The following is a 24,364-nucleotide window of genomic DNA, read 5'->3' as shown; positions in this document are numbered from 1 at the left end:
TAAATAAATAAAATGAGTTACAGAAATAAGATGCCTTATTGGAGATAATCTTAAATCCCTTTGCCTTTAAAAATATATATATATATATACATGTGTCCTTATGTGTAAACAGTGTAACTGTGAAGAATATCTTAGTTTGAGGAAGTTTATTGTTACATTTTTGCAATAGGTGAGGCACAACTGTCTCCTGCTTCTCCAACATCTCAATTAAAAAAAGAAAATAATCAAGGAAAACCGTGAAATTAAAACTAAACAAATGCAAAAGCCTAAGGTTTTTGGAGAGAAAAATGACCATAATCTATGTGTAGCACAGCATCTAGAGCATAGTGGGTACTTACAAACAGTAGCTTTCGTGTCGCTTCAGCAGCACATACTGTATACTAAAATCAGAACAATACAGAGGAGATTAGCATGGCCCCTGCTCAAGGATGACAAGCAAATTTGTGAACCGTTCATATTTTTTATGTATAACAAAATCACTTTGCTATATAGCAGAAACTAACACGACATTGTAAATCAACTATACTTCAATTGAAGAAAAAAAAGAACAACAAAAAAAACAGTAGCTTTCATTAATTCCTTCTGTCAGTACTTACTGAGCATCTAACATGTGCCAAACACTGTTATGTACCCTGAGATACAACAGCTAAGAAAATAGACAAAAACCCTGCCCACTGGAGCTGACGTTCTAGAGCTTGTTACCTCTGTGATTACATCCTCTGCTACAGCTTTCACCCACGTGCACTCTCTCTGCTCACAGGAGGAAGGAGAGAGGTTCGTGGCCACGCTGCACTCTGCAGCCCTTCCAATGCCACGGCAGCGCAGACATGGGGGAGAAGAGGTGCTCTCTGGGGGAAAAGGAAAGGTGACGGGAGGACCAGGACGTGGGGTTGGAATCTTCCTCCCAGCAGTTTGGGCAAATCTGATGTCAGAGCAGAAAAACCAAAGCTCTGCGGGTGGCGGTGCTTGCCTGTCCCTCCCACCTCCGGCCTCCATTCCACCCATGCCAGGAGGCCAGGTACCTCCTGGACTGATGGGAGGAATGTTGATAGGAGAAGATGGAAACTTCCCTTGGGCCCTTTGTGTCTCGGACCCCAGAGCTTTATAGGAGGAAAACGTAAAAAGTGAAAAGGTTTTGGGGCCAGAAGTCCCAGTTCCATTTCTGGCCTGTAATTTGCCATCTTTACCTCTTACCGCCTCTAAATCCTACTTCACTGGATTCTTGGAAGGATTAAAGGACTGGGTTCCTGTAAAAGCACCTGCTCATAGTAGGTTAAGTATCCCTGTTGGGCTGGTTTGTTTGCCCAAGATCGGGATGAACAGATCGCTGGGAAGAGGAAGGGTGGGCTTCTTTTCCTCAGTGCCCTCCCCCGCTTTCTGGCTGGGTCCACAGCCCGGTCCCCACACACTCTGCTCATTCCTGCTCTCCTATCTCCCAGGGTCCTCCCCCAGAGCAGACCCTGAAGCACCCCCAGACAGCCCCTTGTATCCCAGGGAACCCAGTTAGCAAACTATGCAAAACTCTCCCAGAGAAATTTATTTCAGACTTTAGTACCAGCCTTTTAAAAAGAGTTAGTGTTATTAACAGCAACAACCAAAAAAAGAGTTGTGAGTACAAGAAAACCAGGAACTCTGGGGATGGGGCTCAGGCACTGAGATTTTTTTCAACAGCTCCCCAGGTGACTAAACCAAGGCTGGGAAGCATGGATTAAGGAGAATAATCACAACATAGAGGAAGTGCGTCAGTGCACAAATGCATAAGATGCTTTGGAAACACAGGTGAGTTAAAAATAAATTAAGCCTGGGCAAGGGAGAGGATGTCAGGAAAAGTCACAAAGGGGAGGTGACATCTGAGCTCAACTTTAAGTAATGAGGGAAGGTGGTCTCTAGGGCCTCCCTACTTGAGATATGGTCTGCAGACCAGCAGCGTTGACGTCTCCGGGACGCTTGTTAGAAACGCATAATCCTAGGTCCCCTCCCAAACCTACTGAATGAGAACCTGCATTTTAACAAGGTCTACAGGGACTTCCCTGGTGGTCCAGGGGGTAAGATTCTGTGCTCCCGAATGCAGGGGGCCCAGGTTCGATCCCTGGTCAGAGAACTAGATCCTGCATGCATGCCACAACTAAGAGTCCACATGCCATAACTAAAGATCCCGTGGGCCACAACTGAGACCCGGCACAGCCAAAATAAATTAATTAATTTAAAAAGTTTAAAAAATAAAGTTTATTAACAAGGTCTCCAGGTTACTAATAGGCACGTTAAAGTGTGAGATGCCTTGGGCTAAATGGACAAGGTGAAATGCATTTGCCATCATAAACCTGGCCAGTTTAGATTCAACAATGGTTTCCTACACCTGAGGTTGGTTTTTCTATTTATCTTTTAAACCCCAAACCTAATGTTCTCAAGGGTTGACCCAAATGCCATTCCATGATGACATCTGCAGGTCTGAAGGTGAGGACTGAGTGTTTAGTCAATCCGCTAGTGGGGAAGGTATTTATACTACAGGTGTGGACACTCTCCAATGGCTCTGGAGGTTGGACAGGCTGGGATGTAGGGCCCTTCTGGCACCAGATTTAGCTCTCAGTGCAGATAGGCCAATGTACTCGCCCTCAGACACATGTTGGGCACACAGCCTTCTTTTGGGTACCATTTTAACTTGTGTCACATTTCTTAGGGATTGGTGGGGAGTTGGGGGTGGGTAGGCCCCTCTGAATGGCTGCACATCCCACAGGCCAGCTTCCAGCCTCAAGGAGCCAACCCCGTGTCCTAGTTTAATTCCAGGTTCCATCTGGGTGCAGGGATAACTCCAGGCCGACATGTTTCAGCACAACCCAGGCCAATTTGGGTTTTATTTTCAGCCCCTTCTCTGTCCATCTAAGTAAGGAAATAAATCACTTTTCCCTGAAAATACCGTGAGAAGTGAATTGTTTCATGCAAAGTCCACCTACCTGATGTGTTCACACAGTTATGGAAGGCAGCACACTTCCGTGGGTGTGTACTAGGGGAAATCCTTCCAACCTTGGCAGGATTTACGTGAGAACGGAATTAGGAACCCTACATCCCGCTCTCACCGCGGCGCCAGGCACAGAGAAGGCACTCGATACGCCATCCTTTACACAACGCAGCTGCCCACACTGTGCGGCACGCGAGATCCTAGTTCCCCAGCCAGAGTTCGAACCCTCGCCCCCTGCAGTAGCAGCTCAGAGCGTTAACCACTGGACCGCCAGGGAAGTCCCAGTGCAGTTGCTTTAATGTCTGTCCTCCCATCTTCTGTGGTGGCTGAGGCAGGTGCCATGCTCCCGCCCGGCAGTGCCCACCCCACGTGTGTGGGGACGGAGGACGGCACAAGTCCTCGAGACTGCTGCTGCCCAAGCTCTGTCCACAGACCTGGCAGCTGGGTTACAGACACTGTTCTTGGACCACGCCCCCCAGTTCCAATTGAAGAGTTTGGGGAACGCACCACTGAGACCACAACCTTCACCCACACTAGGTATGCCGTAGTGTTATTTTTAAGTCCTCCAAGTAAACAAGAGTCTAAAATTGTCTTCCATGGTATTACTATTTTTTTGGCTGCTCCACGCAGCTTATGGGATCTTAGCTCCCTGACCAGGGATGGAACCCACACCTCCTGCATTGGAAGCATGCAGTCTTAACCAACCACTGGACCACCAGGGAAGTCCGGTTTTCCATTGTAAATAGTAGTTCTCTGAACGTTTTTCCTTCTACCTACATAAACCTCTTATACTGGAGAGAACGGTCCCTCTTCTTTGCCACGGAAGGCCATCTACCTGCATGATTTATCCCACCTAGCCTCTGGGCTCCATCTTGCCACATCTGTTCATAGCCCTCACCCTTCTCAATTCCTGTGGTTATTATTCGCCCCCAGCCCTACCCTCCTCCACTTGAGAGTATGCCTTCTTCCTGCATCTGTGACATACTCTTCTGGCTCTCCTTCCATTTCTCTGATCAACCCTTCTCTTCCCACCTAAATAAATACTCCCAAGCTCTGTTTGCAGGCCTCCTCTCTTCCGCTTCTCTCCTTAGGAGTTTCGCCCACCTTGATAGCTTCATTCATTGAGCACATCGGGGAGGGTAGTCCCAAATCTCTACCTCCCTCCAGCCGCAGACCAGTGTTTATAACTTTTTACTTGACATCTCCACTTGCTTGCCAGACCAAACTCCTCACCTTCCACTGGAATAGCTCCTTCGCCTGGCTTCCTGGTCTCTGTCAATGTCAGCACACAGGCGGAGGTTCTCAAACATCACTGAGCTTAACATTATTATCATTATTTTCCTGCCTCATCGGTTCCCTGAAACTCAGCAGCTTTCCATTTTCCAAATTCATGCTCTCCCTTCTGCTGAGGTTTACAAAAAGATTGAACCAAATCAAAGTGGTTTCAAAGAGTTCTGTCTAAAACTTACTCACAGCCCAGAACGCTGATTATCTTTGACATACATGGCCCAGACCAGACCAGTCCAGTTTCTTCCCCAGGTTTACTCTAAGTGGGATGAACCTGGAAGGACCCTTGACACCACAGTCATGGAACTAGAAGGATGAGAACCCAAGACTTTTGTGCATTTGGCGGAGTGTCTGCTCACTGCCCCTAAACACACCCAAGCTTTCCTTCTCCATGTTAATATTCCCTCCCCTCCTTTCTACTAGTTGAAATTATACCTATCCATTGCTCAGAATTTACCATAAATAACACTACTCCTCAAATGCTGTAATCTCCCCCTCCTTTGAACCATGCCCGCTACCACTGTAAGCTTCTTAACGGCTGAAAGCTGTTTCCCATGCATTTATCTGTCACCACCCCATCCCCTCACCCTGGCACAAGGCCTTGAAGACAAGTGCACAATAAATGTTGGCTCCTTATTGTCAAAGAGGTATGTCTGATCATCAGTTTTTGTATAATACCTATTTCTTTTATTCTTACATGCACATTTTTCACAATTTAATATGGGTGAAGTCAGGCTTCATCTTATAATCATTGGTTGCTATAATTTAATTAGCAGCATTTTTTTCTTGCTTAGTGGTACATAAACTATGGGTGCATCTTACATCTGATAGTGTCTTAGATTCAGTGAAATAAAGTATCATTCAAGCATCCCTGATAACAATTATGTTTACTCCTCTATCTTCCTGTCTCTAAGGTGAATCGTTCCGTTCTCAAAATTTCCTTAGTTCCTGTTCTCTACTCCTACTGTTGTCTCCTTTTCACCTCATTTAATTTTCTACTTTTCTCAAGTAGAGTCAGATTATCACACTGCAGTAAAGCTGTGCTAAATCTGATGGTGTCATTGGTTCACGGTCCCACATGATAAAATGCTATTTACAATTCTACATGTTTGCTACAGAATGAACTCCAGTTCACTGTATAAGCTAGTTAAAATACATCTTTATTTTTTTTTTTAAGTGTGATCAGGCCACCACGTTATATGAGCCTCAATTTATGAAGACGACGACGTAGTCAGAAGCAGAGCAGTATTGGAATTAAATAAGACAACCAAAGCAATAGGATATATTTAACAACAATGTATCAATAATTATCATTCTTTGAGCAGCATTGTGGCCTAGGAGAGTCTCTAGAGAGTAAAAGTTTCTAAACATGTCCAGGTGCCCTGTACCATCCAATTTCCTTGTTTACGTACCTTCATTCTTCATTTGTCCTTGAGGCTGGGAGAGCCGCTGGTCTTGGGCCAGGCAACTCCGTGGAGGGGAAGCTGTCCTCATCAGCACTGGGAGGGGCGGGGGACCTGCTGTGACCCCTAGTGTTGCAGACAAAGCTGGTCTCTCACCTCTTCCTGCAACCTAGGATCCAGCCAAAACAGATGACTTGCCCCGCAAACTATACTCTGCAATCCCAAACTTTCCCGCCTCTCTCATGCCTTTGCTCAGGCCGATCCTTCCATCTGCAGCAGCACTGTCTAACAGGACTTGCTGTGATTGCGGAAATGTTCTCTAGATCTGCACTATCGAATACAGTAGTCGCTGGCCGCATGTGGCTATCGAGTAGAGCACTTGAAATGTGGCTCCCACAACATGGCAAGAACTGAGTTTTTAATTTTATTTAACTTTAATTAACTTAAATTTAAATAAATACATAGCCAGTGGCTACCATATTGGACCGCACATATCTAGCATGTACTTTCTACATGTGCACCTAGCACGAACATTTCTTCTCCAAATCCCCAACCTTCAAGGAGCAGCTCAGAAGCTGTTTTCTCCATGAGATCCAGTCTTCCACTGGAAATCATTCTTTCCTTCCTTAGAATTCCCATTACGCGTTGAACCATTTTGGTTGCGCTTAATACGTTTTAACTTACATGTAATCGTATACCATGTCCTTGACCAGTCCTTTTTCTGAGAGCTATACAAGAATAAGACGACCTCTTACTCTTAATGTGGACCCTACTGTATCTAGTGCAGGGATTTTTTTAATGTTTGCTGCATGAATCTATACTAGAAGCAGAGTAATTCACATTAACGATGAGGAATTGACAATGATTGCTGTGCAGTAAAGGATTAACCTTGACAAAAGAAAGGTTTGGGCCTTGGCCTCTAGCTCCTGGGAGGTAACTTCTAAACCCCTGGGCTGTCCTGCCTGATTGGAGGGTCTTTGTTCACCTGGGGGCCTACGGCCATGCCAGATGGTCTAAGCTAACAATGTGATTTATGATGGGGTCTCAGGCTGAGATTTATCAGCTCAGCCTCTGAAGGAACTGGAGACTAAGGTCAGCCATATAGGCAGTCAGCTGTATCCAGATGGCCAGCCCCCAATAAAAACTCTACACTTTGGTGGGTTTGGGTGGTTTCCCTGGTTGGCAATACTCAATGCATGTTGTCACACATTGCTGAGAAAAATAAGCACTGGCACAGGGCAGGTATTCAATATTTAATGAATGGTTGAATGGATGTATGAATGAATGATGTCCCTTAATATTGCAAAATCATGCGAGTTGCCAGACTCACTCAGGTCAAATCATTTCCTGTCTGGGATCTGAGTTTTTTTTCTTTCCTAGATAGGCACTTAATCCAGTGTAGGGTTTACAGATTTTTTATTCCTATTTTGAATCTTAATTTCCTGTCTCCTATCCAGAATGCCCCTAAACTTGCCCTTCATTTTTCCCTTCCCTTTACAACTGAATCCTAGGCTTCATAAGGGTCTCAGAACATTCATCTGGGAGGCATTTGAGTCTTTTTTTATTGGAGGGAGGCTCTCATGAACCTGTTCACACACAAGAACAGAAGAAGACAGTCCCAGAGCGGCAAGAAGTGGGACACAACACAGCATGAACGATGAGCAAGCCCATGAGGCCTGGGGGAGGGCAGCTGGAGGGCAGGATGCTGCTCGAGGTTGGTCCAGGAGCTGCTGCTCTGTCTGTGAGGGGACACCCTCAGCAGGTCCACGTGTGGGCGGCTGGCCAGACACCAGAGATGTCCGTGCCCTTCCCCAGGCATAGCCTCAGAGCCCCTAGGCAAACACTGACCAATAAATCAAGTTGAAAAATATGTAGGAAGCTGGGAATATCAACCGGGAGTATTTGTCGATGGCGTGGGTGTTCTGGAAGATGCGAAGACCCACCTGGCCCTTCAGAAGCCCCTTCTTCCTGGAGGAGTTGGATTCACTGCTCAGGGCCAGGTGGACCACTATTTTGTCTTGCCTTTCTTCTTCTGTCAGAATATGGCTTCTCGGGTACCCGGCCAGGCTGTTGGCCTCAGACTCACTGCAGCTTCCACCCAGCATCATGGTTCTTGAGTGGAGCATTCCACACATGCATGGGAACTGTGGGCAGCAAACACAAGGGGAGATGTCAGGCATGTTTAGGCCTGTGAGAGGCCCAGAGGAGGCTGCCTGGGCCGAGAGTAAAGCCCATGGCTTCTCAGAACCACAGAAAAGGCAGAACTAGAAGCATCTCCAGAGATCACTTTGTCCAACGATTCTCTATCCTGGCTGTGTATTGGATTCACCTTGGGAGCTCTTTAAACTGGCCATGCCCAGGCTCCACTCTAGACTAATTAATTTATGGCTCCCAGGTGATTCTACTATGCAGCCAGGATCCAGAATCACTGATTTAGTCCAAATGCCCTCAATTGCAGAAGCAAAAACTAAGACCAAGAGAGGCTATACAATTCTCCTGGGATCAGACAGTTAGTGTCAGATTCAGGACTTTAAACACACCTCTTCTGGTTCCAGCCATGGACCTCCACCACTGTGTGCATGAATCAAAAGATGATTAGGTAGGAGAGTGTCCTTATTCTAAAGAGTTCCACTTAAAGGTAAAGGATCATGGTACCTATCATGTATTTTTATTTTTATTTTTTTATTTATATATTTTTTCTTGGATAATCCTCCAAGTTTTTTTTAAAATTGAAGTATAATTGATTTACAGTGTTGCATAATTTCAGGTGTACAACAAAGTGATTCAGATATATATATAGAGAGAGAGAGAGAGATATACACATATACATAAAATGTTTTTTCAGATTCTTCTCCATTATAGGTTATAACAAGATAGTTCCCTGCACTATACAGTAGGTTCTTGTTGTTTGTCTCTTTTATATATAGTAGTGTGTATCTGTTAACCCCAAACTCCTAATTTATCCCCCTCCCCCCTTTCCCCTGTCATGTATTTTTTAATGGTTCAGCTGCACCAACAAAAGCATGTTTATGTGAGAAAAAGCTCACACAAAAATGACAAAATGTCAACAATGTTGGATGGAGGGGCAGGGTGTATGAATGTATATTATCCTATTTTTTCAACCATTTCTGTGTGTATGAAAATGTTTATAAGAAATTATAAGGTGGAGGGAAAGGAATGGTCTTGTTTAACTCCTCCCCAGCAAAGCTGGCACTGGTTAACGGCTGGTTCATGAACCCATATTTGTTGGATGAAGGCTTTGCTATGTTTTTTTTTTTTTAATCTATTTTATTTATTTATTTATTTTTGGCTGCTTTGGGTCTTCGTTGCTGCGCGCGGGCTTTCTCTAGTTGCGGTGAGCGGCAAGTGAGGGCTACTCTTCGTTGCAGTGCTCGGGCTTCTCATTGCAGTGGCTTCTCTTGTTGTGGAGCACAGGCTCTAGGCACGTCGTAGCCTTCATTAGTTGCGGTACGCCTGCTCAGTAGTTGTGGCGCACGGGCTTAGTTGCTCTGCGGCATGTGGGATCTTCCCGGACCAGGGCTCGAACCCGTGTCCCCTGCATTGGCAGGCGGATTCTTAACCACTGCGCCACCAGGGAAGCCCCGAGGCTTTGGCATGTTTTGAATGACTCTATACAGGAAAGTCCAATGGATTATAAATCAAAAGTATTTAAATATAATCCAAAGGTATTTGATGATAATCAATGTACAGATTATTGAAAATTTAAACAAGGATTCACATACCCAAGTAAAAAAGGTTTGTGTTTGGCTGATGCTGGCCAAAGGTATGACGCCTGTCTGATCCAGCCAACTGACCTTGGGTTTATTCTCAACCTGTTGGCTTTAATATGTTTCTAACCTGGCTCTCAGCCCTGTGGTGCCTCTGTTTTTCCATCTGGGAAAGTGAAATAATGACATTTCACACATTTCCTCCTATTGTCATGGATCTTGAAATACGCAGATGGATACCAGGAAGCTTTAGAATGCAAAAATAGATGAATGATTTTATGTCAAATCAGAATAACTTGAAGTATTTTTACACTTGAAGAAATCTGTGGTTTGGAGAGCTATTTTTTTAATCAGGCATGATTGTTTCATTGTTATTTCTATGTCTTGTCCCATCAGCAACAATAATTAAGTAGCACATTAATACATTCCTAGAATAATTAACTCGTAGATTTTAAGGATAAAAGGTCAGTGAGAGGTCATCTATTCAATTCTTTGTATTTAGCTAAAATCACATCCAAACTTTGGTAAAATTGTGAGATATTGTTATATCACTGGGGACTTCTTTTTTTGTAAGACATGGGTCTTCTTTTTCCTTGCTCTAAACTGAAATTCTTTCTGCTAAAATAAAAACAGACATTTAAGATTTTGAGTTAGAATCAGGAAATGCCCCAAATTATGGAAAATCTCTATTTCCCACATCAGCTCATTTCTAAGAAAAATTAAGTGGCACGTGGCTCACTGGGTCTGGATGATCAGCCGAAGAATTCAAGCACATATAGGGGAGCAGAACTATACTCTGCCTGCCGGTTTCAACCCAAAGCAGCGCGGGTCCCCTTTTGAACCATGGTGAACCTAGCAGGCTTCAGTCAACTTTGCCCTCTGCAGAGCAGAAGTCAAAACTCAGGGAGCATCAGAATTGCCTGGGAGCTTGTCAGCAAGGCCAATTCCAGGGTGCCATCTCTGGAGATTCTGAGCCCGTAGGTCTGGGGTCCAGCCCTTAATCTTCATCTTTAATAGGCTGAGAAGGTGAATCCAGGCCAGGTGCTCCTGGGCTCCCACTTTGGGACCCTCAGCTCCACTGGAGGCCATGTTAACGTTGTGAACAGTGATTTCTCTGTGGGGCAGCGGGAGAGAGATTTCGTGTCCTCCCACCGGTCTGCCTCCCCAGCAGCCACAGCTTCTCAGCCTTTCAACCGCGTGCTTGACAACAGTGGAGAACAAGCCCTCACTTCCCGGCTGTCTGTTCCCATAGACTTGGAGCCCAAAGGGCTGTCCACGGATGATTTCCTCATTGCTCTTTAGCCAGCATCGTATCATCACTGGCAAACACCGGGCCCATTATATGGCAACAGGTTAATGATCTGCCTGAGTACAAGTTGTGTGCTGTTAATGGTTCATGGGCGCATATCTGTCGGATGAAGGCTTTGTTATTTTTTGAACAGCTCTACACAAGGAAAGCCTAACAGATTACAAATCAAAAGTGTTTAAGTATATTCTAAAGGCATTTGATAATGATCAATGCACAGATTATCAAAATTTGAGGGAATTCCCCAGTGGTCCAGGGGTTAGGACTCGGCACTTTCATTGCCAAGGGCCTGGGTTCGATCCCTGGTTGGGGAACTAAGATCCCACCAGCTGGGGAAAAAAAAAAAAAAAAAATTGAACAAATCCTCAAATGCTGAAGCAATAGTATTTTGAAGACAATTTAAAATATAAACTCTTAAACAATCTAGCATATTTGAAGACAATTGGAAAAATTTAACAGGTATAATGTGGGCATTAAAAAGCTATTTTTAAAAAGGCAACAGGTCCTCTTTCCTAAAATTTAAAGCTCCCTTTGCTAAGGAGCTCCCAGCCAGCTAGACACACATAAATGTGAATTTTCACGTCCCCTGATCTCTACACCTTTTAGGTAAACACCCATTTTGATCAGTACAATGACTAGCAAGGATTTGGTAACAAGTTGGCATTTTATTTCTTAATGTGATTAATAAGAGTCCGCATATGAATAGAATAGATTTTCCCTCTCTGCCCAGGTGCATTGCCCTGAATTCCCCATTTGCATTCCGTCCCATAGTAGACTTTACTATAGTGCAGTATCGTATAGATAGCATAGTATTTCCAATGAGTCTAAAGGCTAAGGTTATGTGTGGCTGAATTTTCACTGGGCCAGACCACTGATAAATACAGGAGTTTTTTATGCTAGAACTTTCCTCTTGTCTGTTCACAGGACGTAGAGACATTTTCCCTAGACAGGTTCAGTAATGATAGTGATAATTTATGTGCATCTAGAACCACACAGTTTCAAAACAACTCTCATATACATTTTTGTAAGGGTATTGTGACCCTTACAACAACCCTGGGAGGAAGGTGGGGTGAGGGTTCTGTTATACTTTTTTTTAACAGATGAGGAAACTGAGGCCCAACATAAATGGCAGAGTTGGGCCCAAGAACCCAAGTCTTCCTAGTCTTTGTCCAAAGACTTTCTACTTTCTGGGATCCTTTGTGATGGAAGCTAGGATATTCTAAAACGGATCCTCCTCCTTTTGCACAAACATCTCCCTTTTCTCCATGAAAGCTCCCTCCCGCTATTCTCATCCAACCAGCAGCATGGGCTCCAACAAGGAAACGAATGAACTTCTCTCACCTTCTCCTGCGGCTTCCGCTCCAGCACGGTGGTCAGGTAGTTGACAGCCGCGTACTCCAGCACCGAGAGGAACACGAACACGAAGCTGACCCAGAGGTAGATGTCCACGGCCTTGATGTAGGACACGCGGGGCATGGAGGCGTTCACACCCGTGATGATGGTGGACATGGTCAGCACCGTGGTGATCCCTGCAGCATCCAGCTTTAGTTCAGCCACTGACAAGGGTACACAGCTGCCCTCACATTTCACTAAGTCCCTTTTTTTTTCAACTATTAACCATTTTATATTGATTTTTGTAGTATGTTTCTTCCAAGGTCTTATGATGCTTAAAGAGATTTTATGTATAGTAGTGTGTATATGTCCATCCCAATCTCCCAATTTACCACCCCCGCTCTGGTAACTATAAGGTCGTTTTCTACATCTGTAACTCTATTTCTGTTTTGTAAATAAGTTCACTAAGTCCCATTTTACATTTGCTCTCTCTTACACCTAATAGGAAGTGGCCAGGGCACGTTTCCACCGCATCGAGGTGTGAGGATCTGCAGGGATCTGCTCCCGCGCAGCCCACCCGTTCTCCTCCCAGCCAACTGCCCGTCCCCTTTCACTCTGAGCCACTTGGGAGCCTGGGTTTCTGCAATGTGGTTGCTAAGATCAGCAGAGCTTCCCAAAGGATCTGCTCAGATGTGGACTTTAAAACAGTGGCTATGAAAATCAACTCTACTTCAATAAAAAAAATAAAAATTAAAAAGCAGGGGCTACAGGACCCCTCTCAAGGAACCTTCCCAAACGTCAAGGAAAGAACACATCCTCCCTCATCTGAGTCCAGGAAGACTGTGGAAATTCCTGGAAGCCTGTCATACAGGTTTCTTCTTCACTGTGCCTTGCTGGTCAAACCCTCACATGTCTCAGTGCCCAACCTGATTTTGTCCAAATCTCAGTGATGAATTGCAAATGTTTACTCTGGCATTTAGGGTCTGAGAAGGACTAAACCACAGCTCCAGAGAGTACAGCCCTCTCCTTCCCAGAAATCATGAAATATGGGCCCCGCTCCCAAACTCTCAGTCTGTCTAAATAAGGCCAACAAAGTTTTTGTATTTGCAGAGTAAGTTTGGGCATTTGTCGAATTGTCTTATTTATCAAAGTACTGAGCTCTGATACTGCCAGTGGTGGAAGTCTACACCCCAAGTAGGTGCTATCCTTCTGAAATGATTCGAGCAGAGCTGATGCGGTTTGAGCTCCCTGTGGTTTTCACAGTGTAGTCTGGGAAACTGAGGGCAGCATGTGAATGCAAAGCAAGAAGCAGGAGGAAAGTTCGCTCCTTCTGACTCTGACAGCCCATCGGTTAAGGACCCTGAATGATGATTTTACTTCTCCTTTACATAGTGATTGATTGAAAAAAATAAATAAATAACCACCCTATCACACCTTATCAAATGCTTTTACCCAGGGAAACTCTGGCGGGCACAGCTCTGTGGTCGATCCAGAAGGACACCCAGGACAGCATGACCATCAGGGTGGCGGGAAAGTAGGTCTGCAGCAAGAAGAAGAAGATGTGGCGACGCAACGTGAAGTTAATGTAGAGACGGTTGTACCAGCCTGGGGGATACAGGAAGAAGCCAGTGAGGTTCCATCGCAGAGGCAAAACCAAACTCCTTCCCTGGGGGCCCTTCTTCCCCTGTCATCACACTCATCTTCAGCAGAAAGTTAAAAGTTAATGATCCAAGGGACTTCCCTGGCAGTCCAGTGGTTAAGAATCTGCCTTCCAATGCAGGGGACGCGGGTTTGATCCCTGGTCAGGGAACTAAGATCCCACATGCTGCGGGGCAACTAAGCCTGCGTGCCGCAGCTACTGAGCTCACACACCACAACTAGAGAGCCCATGCACCACAACTACTGAGCCTGCATGCTCTGGAGCCTGGGCACCACTACCAGAGAGAAGCCTGCGCACCACAATGAAGAGCCCGCACGCCGCAGCAAAAAGATCCCGTGTGCCACAACTAAGATCCGGCACAGCCAAAAATAAATTAAAAAGAAAAAAGAGTTAATGATCCAAAAAAAAAAAAAAAATAGGGAATTCCCTGGCGGTCCCGTGGTTAGGACTCCTTGCTCTCACTGCTGGGGCCCAGGGTCAAACCCTGATCGGGGAACTAAGATCCCACAAGCCTCACAGTGCGACCAAAAAGAAAAAAGTTAATGATTGGTTGGCTTAGTATAATACATTTCCTTTCTAAAATCTAATCTCTCTGAGTCTCAGTTTTCTCATCTGTAAACTGGGTATACTACGATCTACACCACAGACCTGTTGGGTAGAAATTAGTTAATTCATATAAAGCACTCAAAACAGTGACACATAGTAAAAGTTATACCAGGAACTCTTAAAAATGGTTTTAGAAAGAGAGTTGATTTGAACTTGCCAAGAACAGATGAGAAAAGAAAATTGTGTGGCAATGCACATCAGAGCAAAAGAGAAGAAAGGGATGGGGTGAGCACCATGGGCATAAAGGGAAAGCAGGTGTGGGCTGTCCTGACACCAAGGCAACCTTGGCTGGGGCTCGCTCTTCTCCAGTGTTTGATGTTGCGAACAGAAGGGTGGGGCTGGGGGCAGGCGAACGGGGAGATGGTGGCCATGCAGGGGCAGACGGTAGCCCAAAAGCTTCCCACAGCCAGGCCTAGGCTTCTCAGCACTGGGACAAAGGGTAAGGAAGTGAGAAGTCCTCCAGGGTCCCATGGCTGCTGCAGAGCTGTGTACTGCAGCTCTATACTGCAGAGCTGTGTAGCGTATAAAGGTAGGTTGAAGTTCTAAATCCCACCACCTGCGAATGTGACTTTGAGAAATCGGGTCTCTGTACATGTAATCAAGGTAAGACAAGGTCATATTGAGTTACGGTGGCCCATAATCCAGTGACTGGTGTCCTTAAAGAAGAGGGAAGTTTGGACATAGATGCACAGAGACACACCATGGGAAGACCAGAGTCACAGGGAGAATGCCACGTGACAACAGAGGCAGAGGTTGGAGCGATGCCATAACCACCAGGAGCTAGTAAGAGGCGAGGAAGGAGTCCTCCCCAGAGCCTTCAGAAGGAGCATGGCGCTCAGGCTTCTGGCCTCCAGCACTGTGAGTGAACACATTTCTATCGTTTCAAGCACCCAGTTTGTGGTACTCTGTTAGGACGGCTCTAGGAAACTAACACAAGGGCTGATGGTGAGATTCAAGAAGAGCGGACAAATGGATCCTCTCAAAACTTCAAACATGGCCCCAAAGTCCAAGAAGAGGTCACACTACGCGTAAGAAATGAATCTATAGCTCTGAATATAGGTAATAAATACATAGGTAAATCCAGTAATAAATACATAAATAAACAGGTAATAAATACATTTCCCCATATCGTTAAGTCAAACGAATCAGGTTACAGAATAGCGTGTACACTCTGACCCTACTTTTGTAAAATTACATAATTAAAGCAGGATGTCTGCAAGGGTGTTTGCTGAATTGTTCAGAATGACTACCTCTGACCAAGGAATTTCAGAGGGCAGCAACTTTTAAAGCCTCTGCTTTTAAGTGCTGTTTATGTCTTGTTGGACTGGGCATTATTAGAATAATGAAAAGTTATTTTCATTGGAAGGGGAAAAAGTTAACACTGAAAAAGAATTCTAATGTGTTTTCTTCCCCATTTGAATCCGACCGTGGCAGAAGTTAGCTACCCGTGCTGCTGTAGAAGGCCAGTCTGGAAGTGGTGTGGAATTTCTGAATCAGAAACTGAGACAGGGAGATCTTCTCATCTGTTTTCAGGGATTCGTCCCCATTCTTCCAGTACAGCATCAGATCTTCATCTGTATATGCATCTTTGGGAAGAGGAAAATAAGTTAATTTCACTCCTTTTCTTCTGAGGCAGGAGCAACAGGGCCATCCTACCTCAGCCAGGGATTAAATAGGTCTTATCCCTGGCAGGCAGTACTCAGTCTCATAGTTACTAAAATGGCACAGAGAGGGAATAAGGCAAAGATTTGCCATTACGAATACAGACACTTACAGCTTTCCAGCTCCAAAGAACAGGTCTGGGAGTCCAGGGGAAAGTGGCTGAAATCCATGTTGCACATGGCGGTGACTGTAATCCTAGAACCCAAAAAACCATGTTGGCTCGTGCAGTGAGTTACTGGCTGCCCAGAGTAAGGAGGACAAAGACACAACCAAGGGCAGCTGCCTCTTCATGTCTACTGCAGAAGCTCGGAAACCCAGGACTCTTTCTTTTTTTTTTTTTTTGCCGCACGGTGCAGCATGCGGGATCTTAGCACCCTGACCAGGGATCGAACCCGTGCCGCCAGCATTGGGAGCACTGAGTCTTAACCACTGGACTGCCAGGGAAGTCCCTCTAAGTTAACTTTTAGAGTTTTGTCTTCTGTAGATGATGGTATTTGCTCTGCCCAGATCCCAGCTCCTGAGGCTGCCGGCTGTGCATGGCCCACACCTGTACCCTTCTCTGGGCATTGCCCGCATCCAGAGACTCGTCTTCCCCAGAGATGCCCGGAGGTTATGCCCTGCCTCCCCAGCCCCGACTCAAGGCTATTAGCACTGAATTCTGGCGAACTGTACAAGGTGTGGGATGAGACTGTGTAATCACTCAAGTCAGCCCAGAAGCCAATCTGCAGTAGCACCTAATAAACAGTAGCTATCGTTATCTTCCTAATGTTTATTACCAATAAACTAGAATCATAGGCTCTCAGGGGTGGAGGGTACATAGAAGGTCACCGTCTCCCTCAGATCATTCAGGTTCAATTAGTCTCCTAACCTAACCTTAAGATCCCCGATGACACGGAAGTCAGCACCTACTACGGTGGTCATTTCATCTTTAGAGAGTTCTAAGTATCATCAGAAGGTTCAGACCCTCCCATGTAACCCACAGACCCAAACACAGTGACAAACTCTTCGGGGCCAAAGGGACAGACCACACATATACATTTTTTTTTTTAAAAGAGGGGTTTTTTGGTGGTGGTTTTTAAACCAAGAGTTGACTAGCTAATTCATTCCACAAATGCTGTTTTCTCACCTACTGTGAAAAGCACAGTTTAGCTCTGACGATACAGTGGTAAATCAGTCAAACGATCCCTGGCGTTGTCCACACATATTAGGATGCCATTGGACACAGAGGCCATGACCCCATGGACAGTTACCTCAGGCTGTACAGCACCTGCCCATCCGGGAACACCCTCAGCATGATGTTGTCCGTGGTGGTGTCGTGGATGAATGACCTTTTGGAGTGAACAAAGAAGACGTCGGGGACCCAGATCTTCTTCACCAGCCGGCCGTCGAAGGTCATGCTCTTGTTGCTGGTGCTAGGGAAGACCAGCCGCTCGTCCTTCCAGTAATGCCGCAGGTAGAGGGTCATGGTGAAGTCCTGTGGGAGTGGGAGGGGAGACCAGACAGAGATGGCTTACAAAGCTCTCTTCCTGACAGCCGACCCTCCGTCCACCACTGTGACGGACACCTCAGGCTCAGCCTCCAGAGTTGAAGGAAACAGTTCTGCAGCCCTGCGGGATGACGGCCAAGGCAATGGCGCTGCTGCCACAGGAAAGAGAATGGCTCATGTTTGTGCCTCATGAGGTTGGAGCCCAAGAGACAGCACAGCCCCTCCTTCAGGCTTTGCAAAGGAAAATGGCAGCTCTGATGCCCACCGCCTGCCCTGGGGCCAGCAGGGCTGGATTCCCACAAAGCGCTGCACTCTCACCTAGACCTTTGCACGCATGGCTCCTTACCTATTGGCTAACCATTCAATTCAACTTAGCAGACACTTCCGGAAACCTGGACAGTCAAGTGTCCCATTTTGCCTTTTTTTTTTTTTTTTTTTTGTAGCCACACTGCGTGGCATGCGGGATCTTAGTTCCCTGACCAGGGCTCAAACCTGTGCCCCCCTGCAGTGGAAGCATGGAGTCTTAACCACTGGACCGCCAGGGAAGTCCCAAGTGTCCAATTTTGGAGGTTTTCTACCATTAGGCTTGTAGTATCTTTAAAGGCAGAATTGTTTCCTGCCCACCACTGAATCTCCAGACCCTAGTTTAGTGCCTGGCAAGGCACAATAGTGGATGCTCAATAAATATCTGCAGAATGGAAAAATGGGGGGAAATGAATGAATGAGGAGATGGGCAGCTGCATGTCTAGTATAATTTCAGCCTGAAAGCTTATCCTGTTAAAAAGTGTCTCCTCGTCTGCATAGCTGGTGCCTGAAACCAAGAGTGTAGCCCTTACACCGTAGCCAGAGCTAATACATGAACGCCAATGAATAAATAACTACCCAGAGAGACTGTTCCAGGAGCAGGTGAAGGAAGGATGGAAGGATGCATGCGGTGGCCCACGTCTGCTCTGCCAACCACACCCAGGCTCCTCCTGCCTGTCCCGGAGGCCCGCCCGTGGAGGGGAGCACCGCCCCACTGGCCCACCTCTCCAGCCCCTCTCTTCCCCGTTTTGTCCGCCACCCTTTCAGTTTGCAAACTCCCTGTTTTTCTGCCTCAGAGACCTCGTACGCGCTCTTGCTTGGCCCTCCCTACAGCTGTCAGGTCTCAGCTGAAACGAGGCTTCTTCAAAGACGCTCCGGTGCCCGCCTGAGCCTGCTGGGCGCTGCCAAGGAGTGAGCGGGGAAGCCGTGCTCCCGGCGGGCGCTGGCGCGCAGAGACCTGCAGAATTTGAAGGGGAACACGTCCGCCTCCCGCGCTCCTCCAAATGTGGCGGGTCCCGCCCCTCACACCGCTAAAGGGGCGCGTTCAGAACGTAGAGGGCTGGGCCTCACTCCCAGAGACCGAATCAGGAAGTCTGGGGCGGGGCCTGGGATCTGCATTTAACACCCCGGCCCCGCCCCCCCCCCCCCCCCCGCCCGCCCGCCCGCCCACCCCGGGCCCCCAAGTTATTTTTACCCATGAAGCTGCAGAAGCCAGGCTCTGGATTTTACTAAACCTGGGCCAAATGCCAAGTCCCGGTTTCATCCTCTCCAGCTCTGGCCCCGGCCCCAGACGCAGCCTGCCCCAGCGTGGCCCCACCCACCGCAGGCCCCCAAGGGACCTCGGCCACAGCAGCCCGCCCCGGCGCTGCCTGCGGAGCGCGCCTCGTACCATGTCCACCTCCGAGATGCCGTCCAGGCTCTCCAGCTGCACGTCCACGCCCACCGGGATGGCAGGGCCTGCAGAGAGGCAAAGACGGCTAGTTAAGGCGCCTTTCTCTGTAGCACTGCGCGAGCAGACAGCCCCTACCACCTTCCCAGGGGAGCCTGAGCGGAGCAGGGGTGAGGCAGTGGTTCAGATTCCATGAGGGTTTTCTTGCTACTTCCTGGCAGGTTGGGTGCCTGAGCTTTCTCCATGAGGGCGGGGACTGTGTCTACCTTAAGTGCCTTTCCTGGGCCAACATGGGCGTTTAACCCATGCTTGTTGCATGAGTGGATGAGCTGGATTATGTATGTTTATGCTTCCGTAAAATGTTTTTTTAGATTTTAATATTTAAAAAAGTCTTAAATGGGGAAAACAAAAAACCTGTGTCTGTCAAGCATATTAATGAATGCTATTCCATTCACAGGCAAAAAAATGTCTCTGAGAGCATCAGGTGGCATCTGGGCGGGGCCTTCTGAGAGGAAGGCATTGTCTGGAGGCTAGCCCACTGTACCTGGGTCCTCTGGGCCCTGGCCAGGGAGTGCAGGACCAGGGCCTGCCGACCCACCGTGGTCTGAGCTGGGAGAAGCTTAGGGTGGCAGGGGGAGTCTGGGTCTCAGGGAATGAGGACTGGGAGGGCCGGGGACTTTGGCTGAGGGCAGGGGAGGAGGATCAGAGATCCTGGCAGGCTCTGGTGGGCCAGGGCACTGAATGGGCTCACCGACTCTCCCCAAACCTCCCCCATGGTAGGTTTGCTAAGACTTGCAATCCCACCATGAAAGATTTGGGGCTTTTGGCTGAGCCCGATAGAATGGGAGCATTTTATTTATTACTGGTGGGATTTAGTGGCTATTTTCTGCGTTCTTAAACATGAAAGTAAATGAGCACAACCATTTTTTTTTTTTTTTTTTAAACCAGGGATTGAACCTGGGCCCACAGCAGTGAAAGCACCAAGTCCTAACCACTGGACCGCCAGGGAATTCCCACAACATTTTATTTTTTATTTTTACTTTTCCCCTCCCAGATAAATTGGGTCATAAGCTGATCTTTTTATTTCCCTGTGCTCTCAACTGAGGGCTCAGGTCAGGGCCCATGAGGGATCACTGCTCTAACAGCCGGAGCCTTCTCTCACTCCAGGCTCCAGGAGGGCACTGAAGGGGCAGAGTGGAATGGCCAGTGTGAGGCTGAAGCCCCCTCCTCAGGGCTGACTGGCCTGCCTTCCTCCCCCGAGGGGCCTGCAACACGAGGGAGGGTCTGCCAGCAGCCTGGCAGGGGCCCCCTCCCAGCACCCAGACCCCTGAGCCCCTGTGCAAGACCATGTGTTCCCAACATCACCATGGGAAGCAGGGCTGGTTAATTCCCCATCCTCTGGACGGACCTTCTTTCACTTGAGACCTTAAAACAGCCCAGGGCTGGAGCTCCTAACCCTCATCACCTTTCCCCCTTGTTCCCTTTCTCTAAAGTGCCACATCCAGTCGTCCCAAGAGCCAAAGGGCAGAAACAGTATAGCCATCACCCTCTTTGGACCCACTTCCCTGTGGCCTGGTTTTCACATAATGGGCACAGTGTTTGACCAGCAGCTGGTTTTGGCAAAGGACATTTTCCAGATAAAATACAACAGCTTGCTTGGTGCCTGTCACTGTGTCTCTCTGTCCCCGGGGCCTGCCTTGCTCTCCGCAGTTCCAGCCGTCCTTTGGAGAGAAATTTGATGAAGGCTGTGAGGGTGGCGTTCAGGCTGTGGAGGTATTGCCCACATGGGAGTGCGGGTCAGGCTCCAAGGATCCTGGGTTGTTGGAAAACATCTGTGTGCTCAGGAGGCCCCAGAGCTGCACTCGGGGACTCGCACCCCAAGCTTGAACGGGACCAAACAGCTCTGCCCTCCTTTGTCCAAGTGCAGTGGAGGTGACCTTTGCCTTTGACTTGCCCCGCAGCCCAAGGCTAACGCTCCGCCCCCAGGTTCTCCCGAACGCTTCATTTTGTGGCCCTTCCCAACCTGATTTTCGAGAAATTCTTCCAAATTACTGGTCTTTCTCCTTTTTTCCGTGAACAGTTTTATGTTTAGAGTATGATTGAGTCCTATAAGGTGTTAGAAAGAAAATAAGCTAACTAGGCATTTGTGCCAAGGCATTTGTGCCTTGGCCCCTGAACACTGATGTGGGTTTTTCTACTTTCAGAGAGGGATCTGGTGAGCCAAATGGAAGTCACTGGTGGAATTTCAGGCAGTATAGCCAGTGAGGCAACAAATTCAGAAGGGAAATATGTGTTTATGTGTCCTGGAAAGGACCATGTGAGGAGAAATAATTGCAGAAAGGCTAGGAACCAAGAAAAGCTCTTGGCTAAACACATATTTCCCTTCTGAATTTATCCATTTTTGAAATAAAGCTATATGTCATTTCTTCTCCACTGACTCTACAAGAATAAATGTGAGGTAGAATTTTAAGACAAATTAAAACAGAATTTGCCAACAGGCATCCTGCCCTAAATGAAGGTGTTTTTCAAGCAGAAGGAGTATCATCCAGAAAGAAAGCTGGAGATGCAAGAATGAATAAAGACCAACAAAAATAGTAAATATATGTATGATTCTAAGGGAACACTAACTATATAAAACAATATTAACCATGTGTTGTAGGATTGAAAAAACTAAATAAAAATACACAACATTTAAGAAGGGAGAGGTATAAATGGAGTGAAAGTGTTCTGAGGTCTTTGCATTGTCTGGAGGACAGTACAAATAGTTAATTAACATACTAGTACTATAAGCCAAAGATTCATGTTGTTTTCTAGGGAACCACAAAAAAAAGTAGTAAGGGTATATATTTTCAAAACTAAAATAGGAAAGCCAAAATAGGTATAATCAAAAATAATCAGTCTAAAAGAAAGCAAGAAAGGAAGGAGAAAAAAAAAGAGAGAACATAAAGAATAGGTTGGACAATAAAAAGGATATCATAGGATGATAGATTTAGAACCAATGTATAAATTATTCAATAAATGTAAATGGTCTAAATGCTCCAGTTAAATATATTCATACTTGATAATTCAGAAATGTTGAAAGTTTATCAAGCTGGATCAAGAAACAAAATCTGGGACTTCCCTGGCAGTCCAGTGGTTAGGACTCCATGCTTGCACTGCAGGGGGCACGGGTTCGATCCCTGGAACCCTGGTTCAGGAACTAAGATTCCGCAGGCCACGTGGTATGGCCAAAAACAAACGAACAAACAAAAAGTCATCAAGCTGCACTTCTGTTGTCTGACTCTTCCATTAAATATATTTTCTTTAAAAAAACAAAACAAATACAAACAAACAAACAAAAAGAAACAAAATCCAGCTTCATGCTGTTTAAAGAGACACACTGAAAATATAAGAGGGAGGGACTTCCCTGGCGGTCCAGTGGTTGGTTAAGACTCCACGCTTCCACTGCAGGGGGTGCGGGTTCAGTCTCTGGTCTGGGAACTAAGATCCCACATGCCACAGTGTGGCCAAAAAAAAAGAAAATATAAGATGGAGAAAAGATAAGATACAACATGAAAGGATGCAAACATACAACATGCAAAGAATAAATAAAAGAAAGTGGGTGTAGCTATATTATATCAAGTAAAGTAGACTTAAAGACAGATGAAATAGACATAAGAGGGTCATTTCATAATAATAAATTATTCAATTCACCAATAAAATATAACAATTCTTAATTTGTGTGCATTTAATGATACTGAAATAGCATAAACTAAAAATACCTAAGTGTACTAAATACAAAAATGTTTTAAAAATTAAGATTGAGATTTTTTACATAAAACTGGAAACTTTTGGAATCAATCAATATAATTTTCCACATTTGCAGATTAAGATACAGGAAAAGCCTTTGCTAAAATCAGTACCCGTTTATAATTTTGAAAAATATAGGAATAGAAAGGAACTTCCTTAATCTGAAAAGGGATAACTACCAAAATATAGCTACAGTAAACATCATATTTAATGATAAAATGTTGTAAGATTTCCTTTCAGATTGAGTATGTCTGTTAATGCGACTTCTGTTCAACATTGTTCTAAAGGTCCTAGACAATATAATAAGGCAAGAAATGAAAAAAAATTATGACAACTAGGACAAAAGAGCCATTATTTGTATAAGATTGGGTATATAAATTTTTTTTAAAATCAGCAGATAAATTGTTAGACTTAATATGAGATTTTAACGAGGATGTTGAATACAAGGTCAGTATACAAATATCAGTTGTATTGCTATACGCCAGCAAAGTTAGAAAAAGAAATTTTTTCAAAAATACCACTTACGAGTAGCATCAAAAATACTTAGGAATAGGTACCTAGAAATAAATCTAACAAAATATCTGAATGTCCTCTATGAAGAAAACTATGAAATACTGAGAGAAATGAAAGAAGACCTAAGTAATAATGTTCATGGATTGGAAGATTCAATATTGTAAAGATACTAATTACCCCATATTAAACTATAGACTCAATGCAATTCTAATCAAAACCCCCTTAGATTTTCTTGTGGAACTTGGCAAAGAGATTATTAGGAAATTCAAAGTTCCAATGGCAGTCCTTCTTGAAGGAAAAGAGGGTGGGAGGATTTGCTCTACCAGATATCAAGATTTACTATAGAAATACAGTAATAAGTGGTGAAGCACCAGCATAAAAACGGACAAATTGACAAATGGAACAGAGTGGAGAGTCCAGAAACAGACACATACCTTTATGTACACCTGACTTATTATAAAGATATCACTGCAGGGCTTCCCTGGTGGCGCAGTGGTTAAGAACCTGCCTGCCAATGCAGGGGACATGGGTCCCTGGTCCAGGAAGATCCCACATGCCGCGAACAACTAAGCCCATGAGCCACAACTACTGAGCCCTGTGCCACAACTACTGAAGCCCGCGCACCTAAAGCCCGTGTTCCGCAATGAGAAGCCACTGCAAATGAGAAGCCAGCGCATCGCTGAGTAATATATGTACCACATCTTCTTTATCCATTCATCTGTCGATGGGCATTTAGGTTGATTCCATGACCTGGCTCTTGTAAATAGTGCTGCAATGAACACTGGGGTGCATGTGTCTTTTTGAATTATGATTTTCTCTGTGTATAGGCCCAGTAGTGGGATTGAGGGTTCCCTTTTCTCCACACCCTCTCCAGCATTTGTTCTTTGTAGATTTTCTGATGATGCCCATTCTAACTGGTGTGAGGTGATACCTCATTGTAGTT

The 24,364-nt window shown here is 45.8% G+C and overlaps 1 protein-coding gene and 1 pseudogene across 1 annotated transcript in view; one reads left to right on the top strand and one right to left on the bottom strand.

The window, feature by feature from the left end:
- Window positions 1-362: 362 nt before the first annotated feature.
- On the top strand, window positions 363-463 carry LOC137769753 (U6 spliceosomal RNA; annotated as a pseudogene).
- Window positions 464-7,190: 6,727 nt separating this feature from the next.
- Window positions 7,191-24,364, bottom strand: part of GABRR2 (gamma-aminobutyric acid type A receptor subunit rho2) — a 37,857-nt gene continuing 20,683 nt past the window's right edge. Inside the window, exons 3-9 of the mRNA XM_068550963.1 lie at window positions 19,120-19,187; window positions 17,191-17,414; window positions 16,053-16,135; window positions 15,724-15,864; window positions 13,465-13,617; window positions 12,022-12,209; window positions 7,191-7,790 (exon numbers count right to left, since the gene is read on the bottom strand). Of these exons, the coding sequence (XP_068407064.1) occupies window positions 7,479-7,790; window positions 12,022-12,209; window positions 13,465-13,617; window positions 15,724-15,864; window positions 16,053-16,135; window positions 17,191-17,414; window positions 19,120-19,187 (1,169 nt within the window). The 3' untranslated portion in view covers window positions 7,191-7,478. The remainder of the gene's footprint in view (window positions 7,791-12,021; window positions 12,210-13,464; window positions 13,618-15,723; window positions 15,865-16,052; window positions 16,136-17,190; window positions 17,415-19,119; window positions 19,188-24,364) is intronic.

The sequence above is a fragment of the Eschrichtius robustus genome, chromosome 9, assembly GCF_028021215.1.
Source record: "Eschrichtius robustus isolate mEscRob2 chromosome 9, mEscRob2.pri, whole genome shotgun sequence".
NCBI lineage: Eukaryota > Metazoa > Chordata > Mammalia > Artiodactyla > Eschrichtiidae > Eschrichtius > Eschrichtius robustus.
Note: the sequence above shows the minus strand (reverse complement) of the source record. Positions and strands in the feature narration are given on the sequence as shown.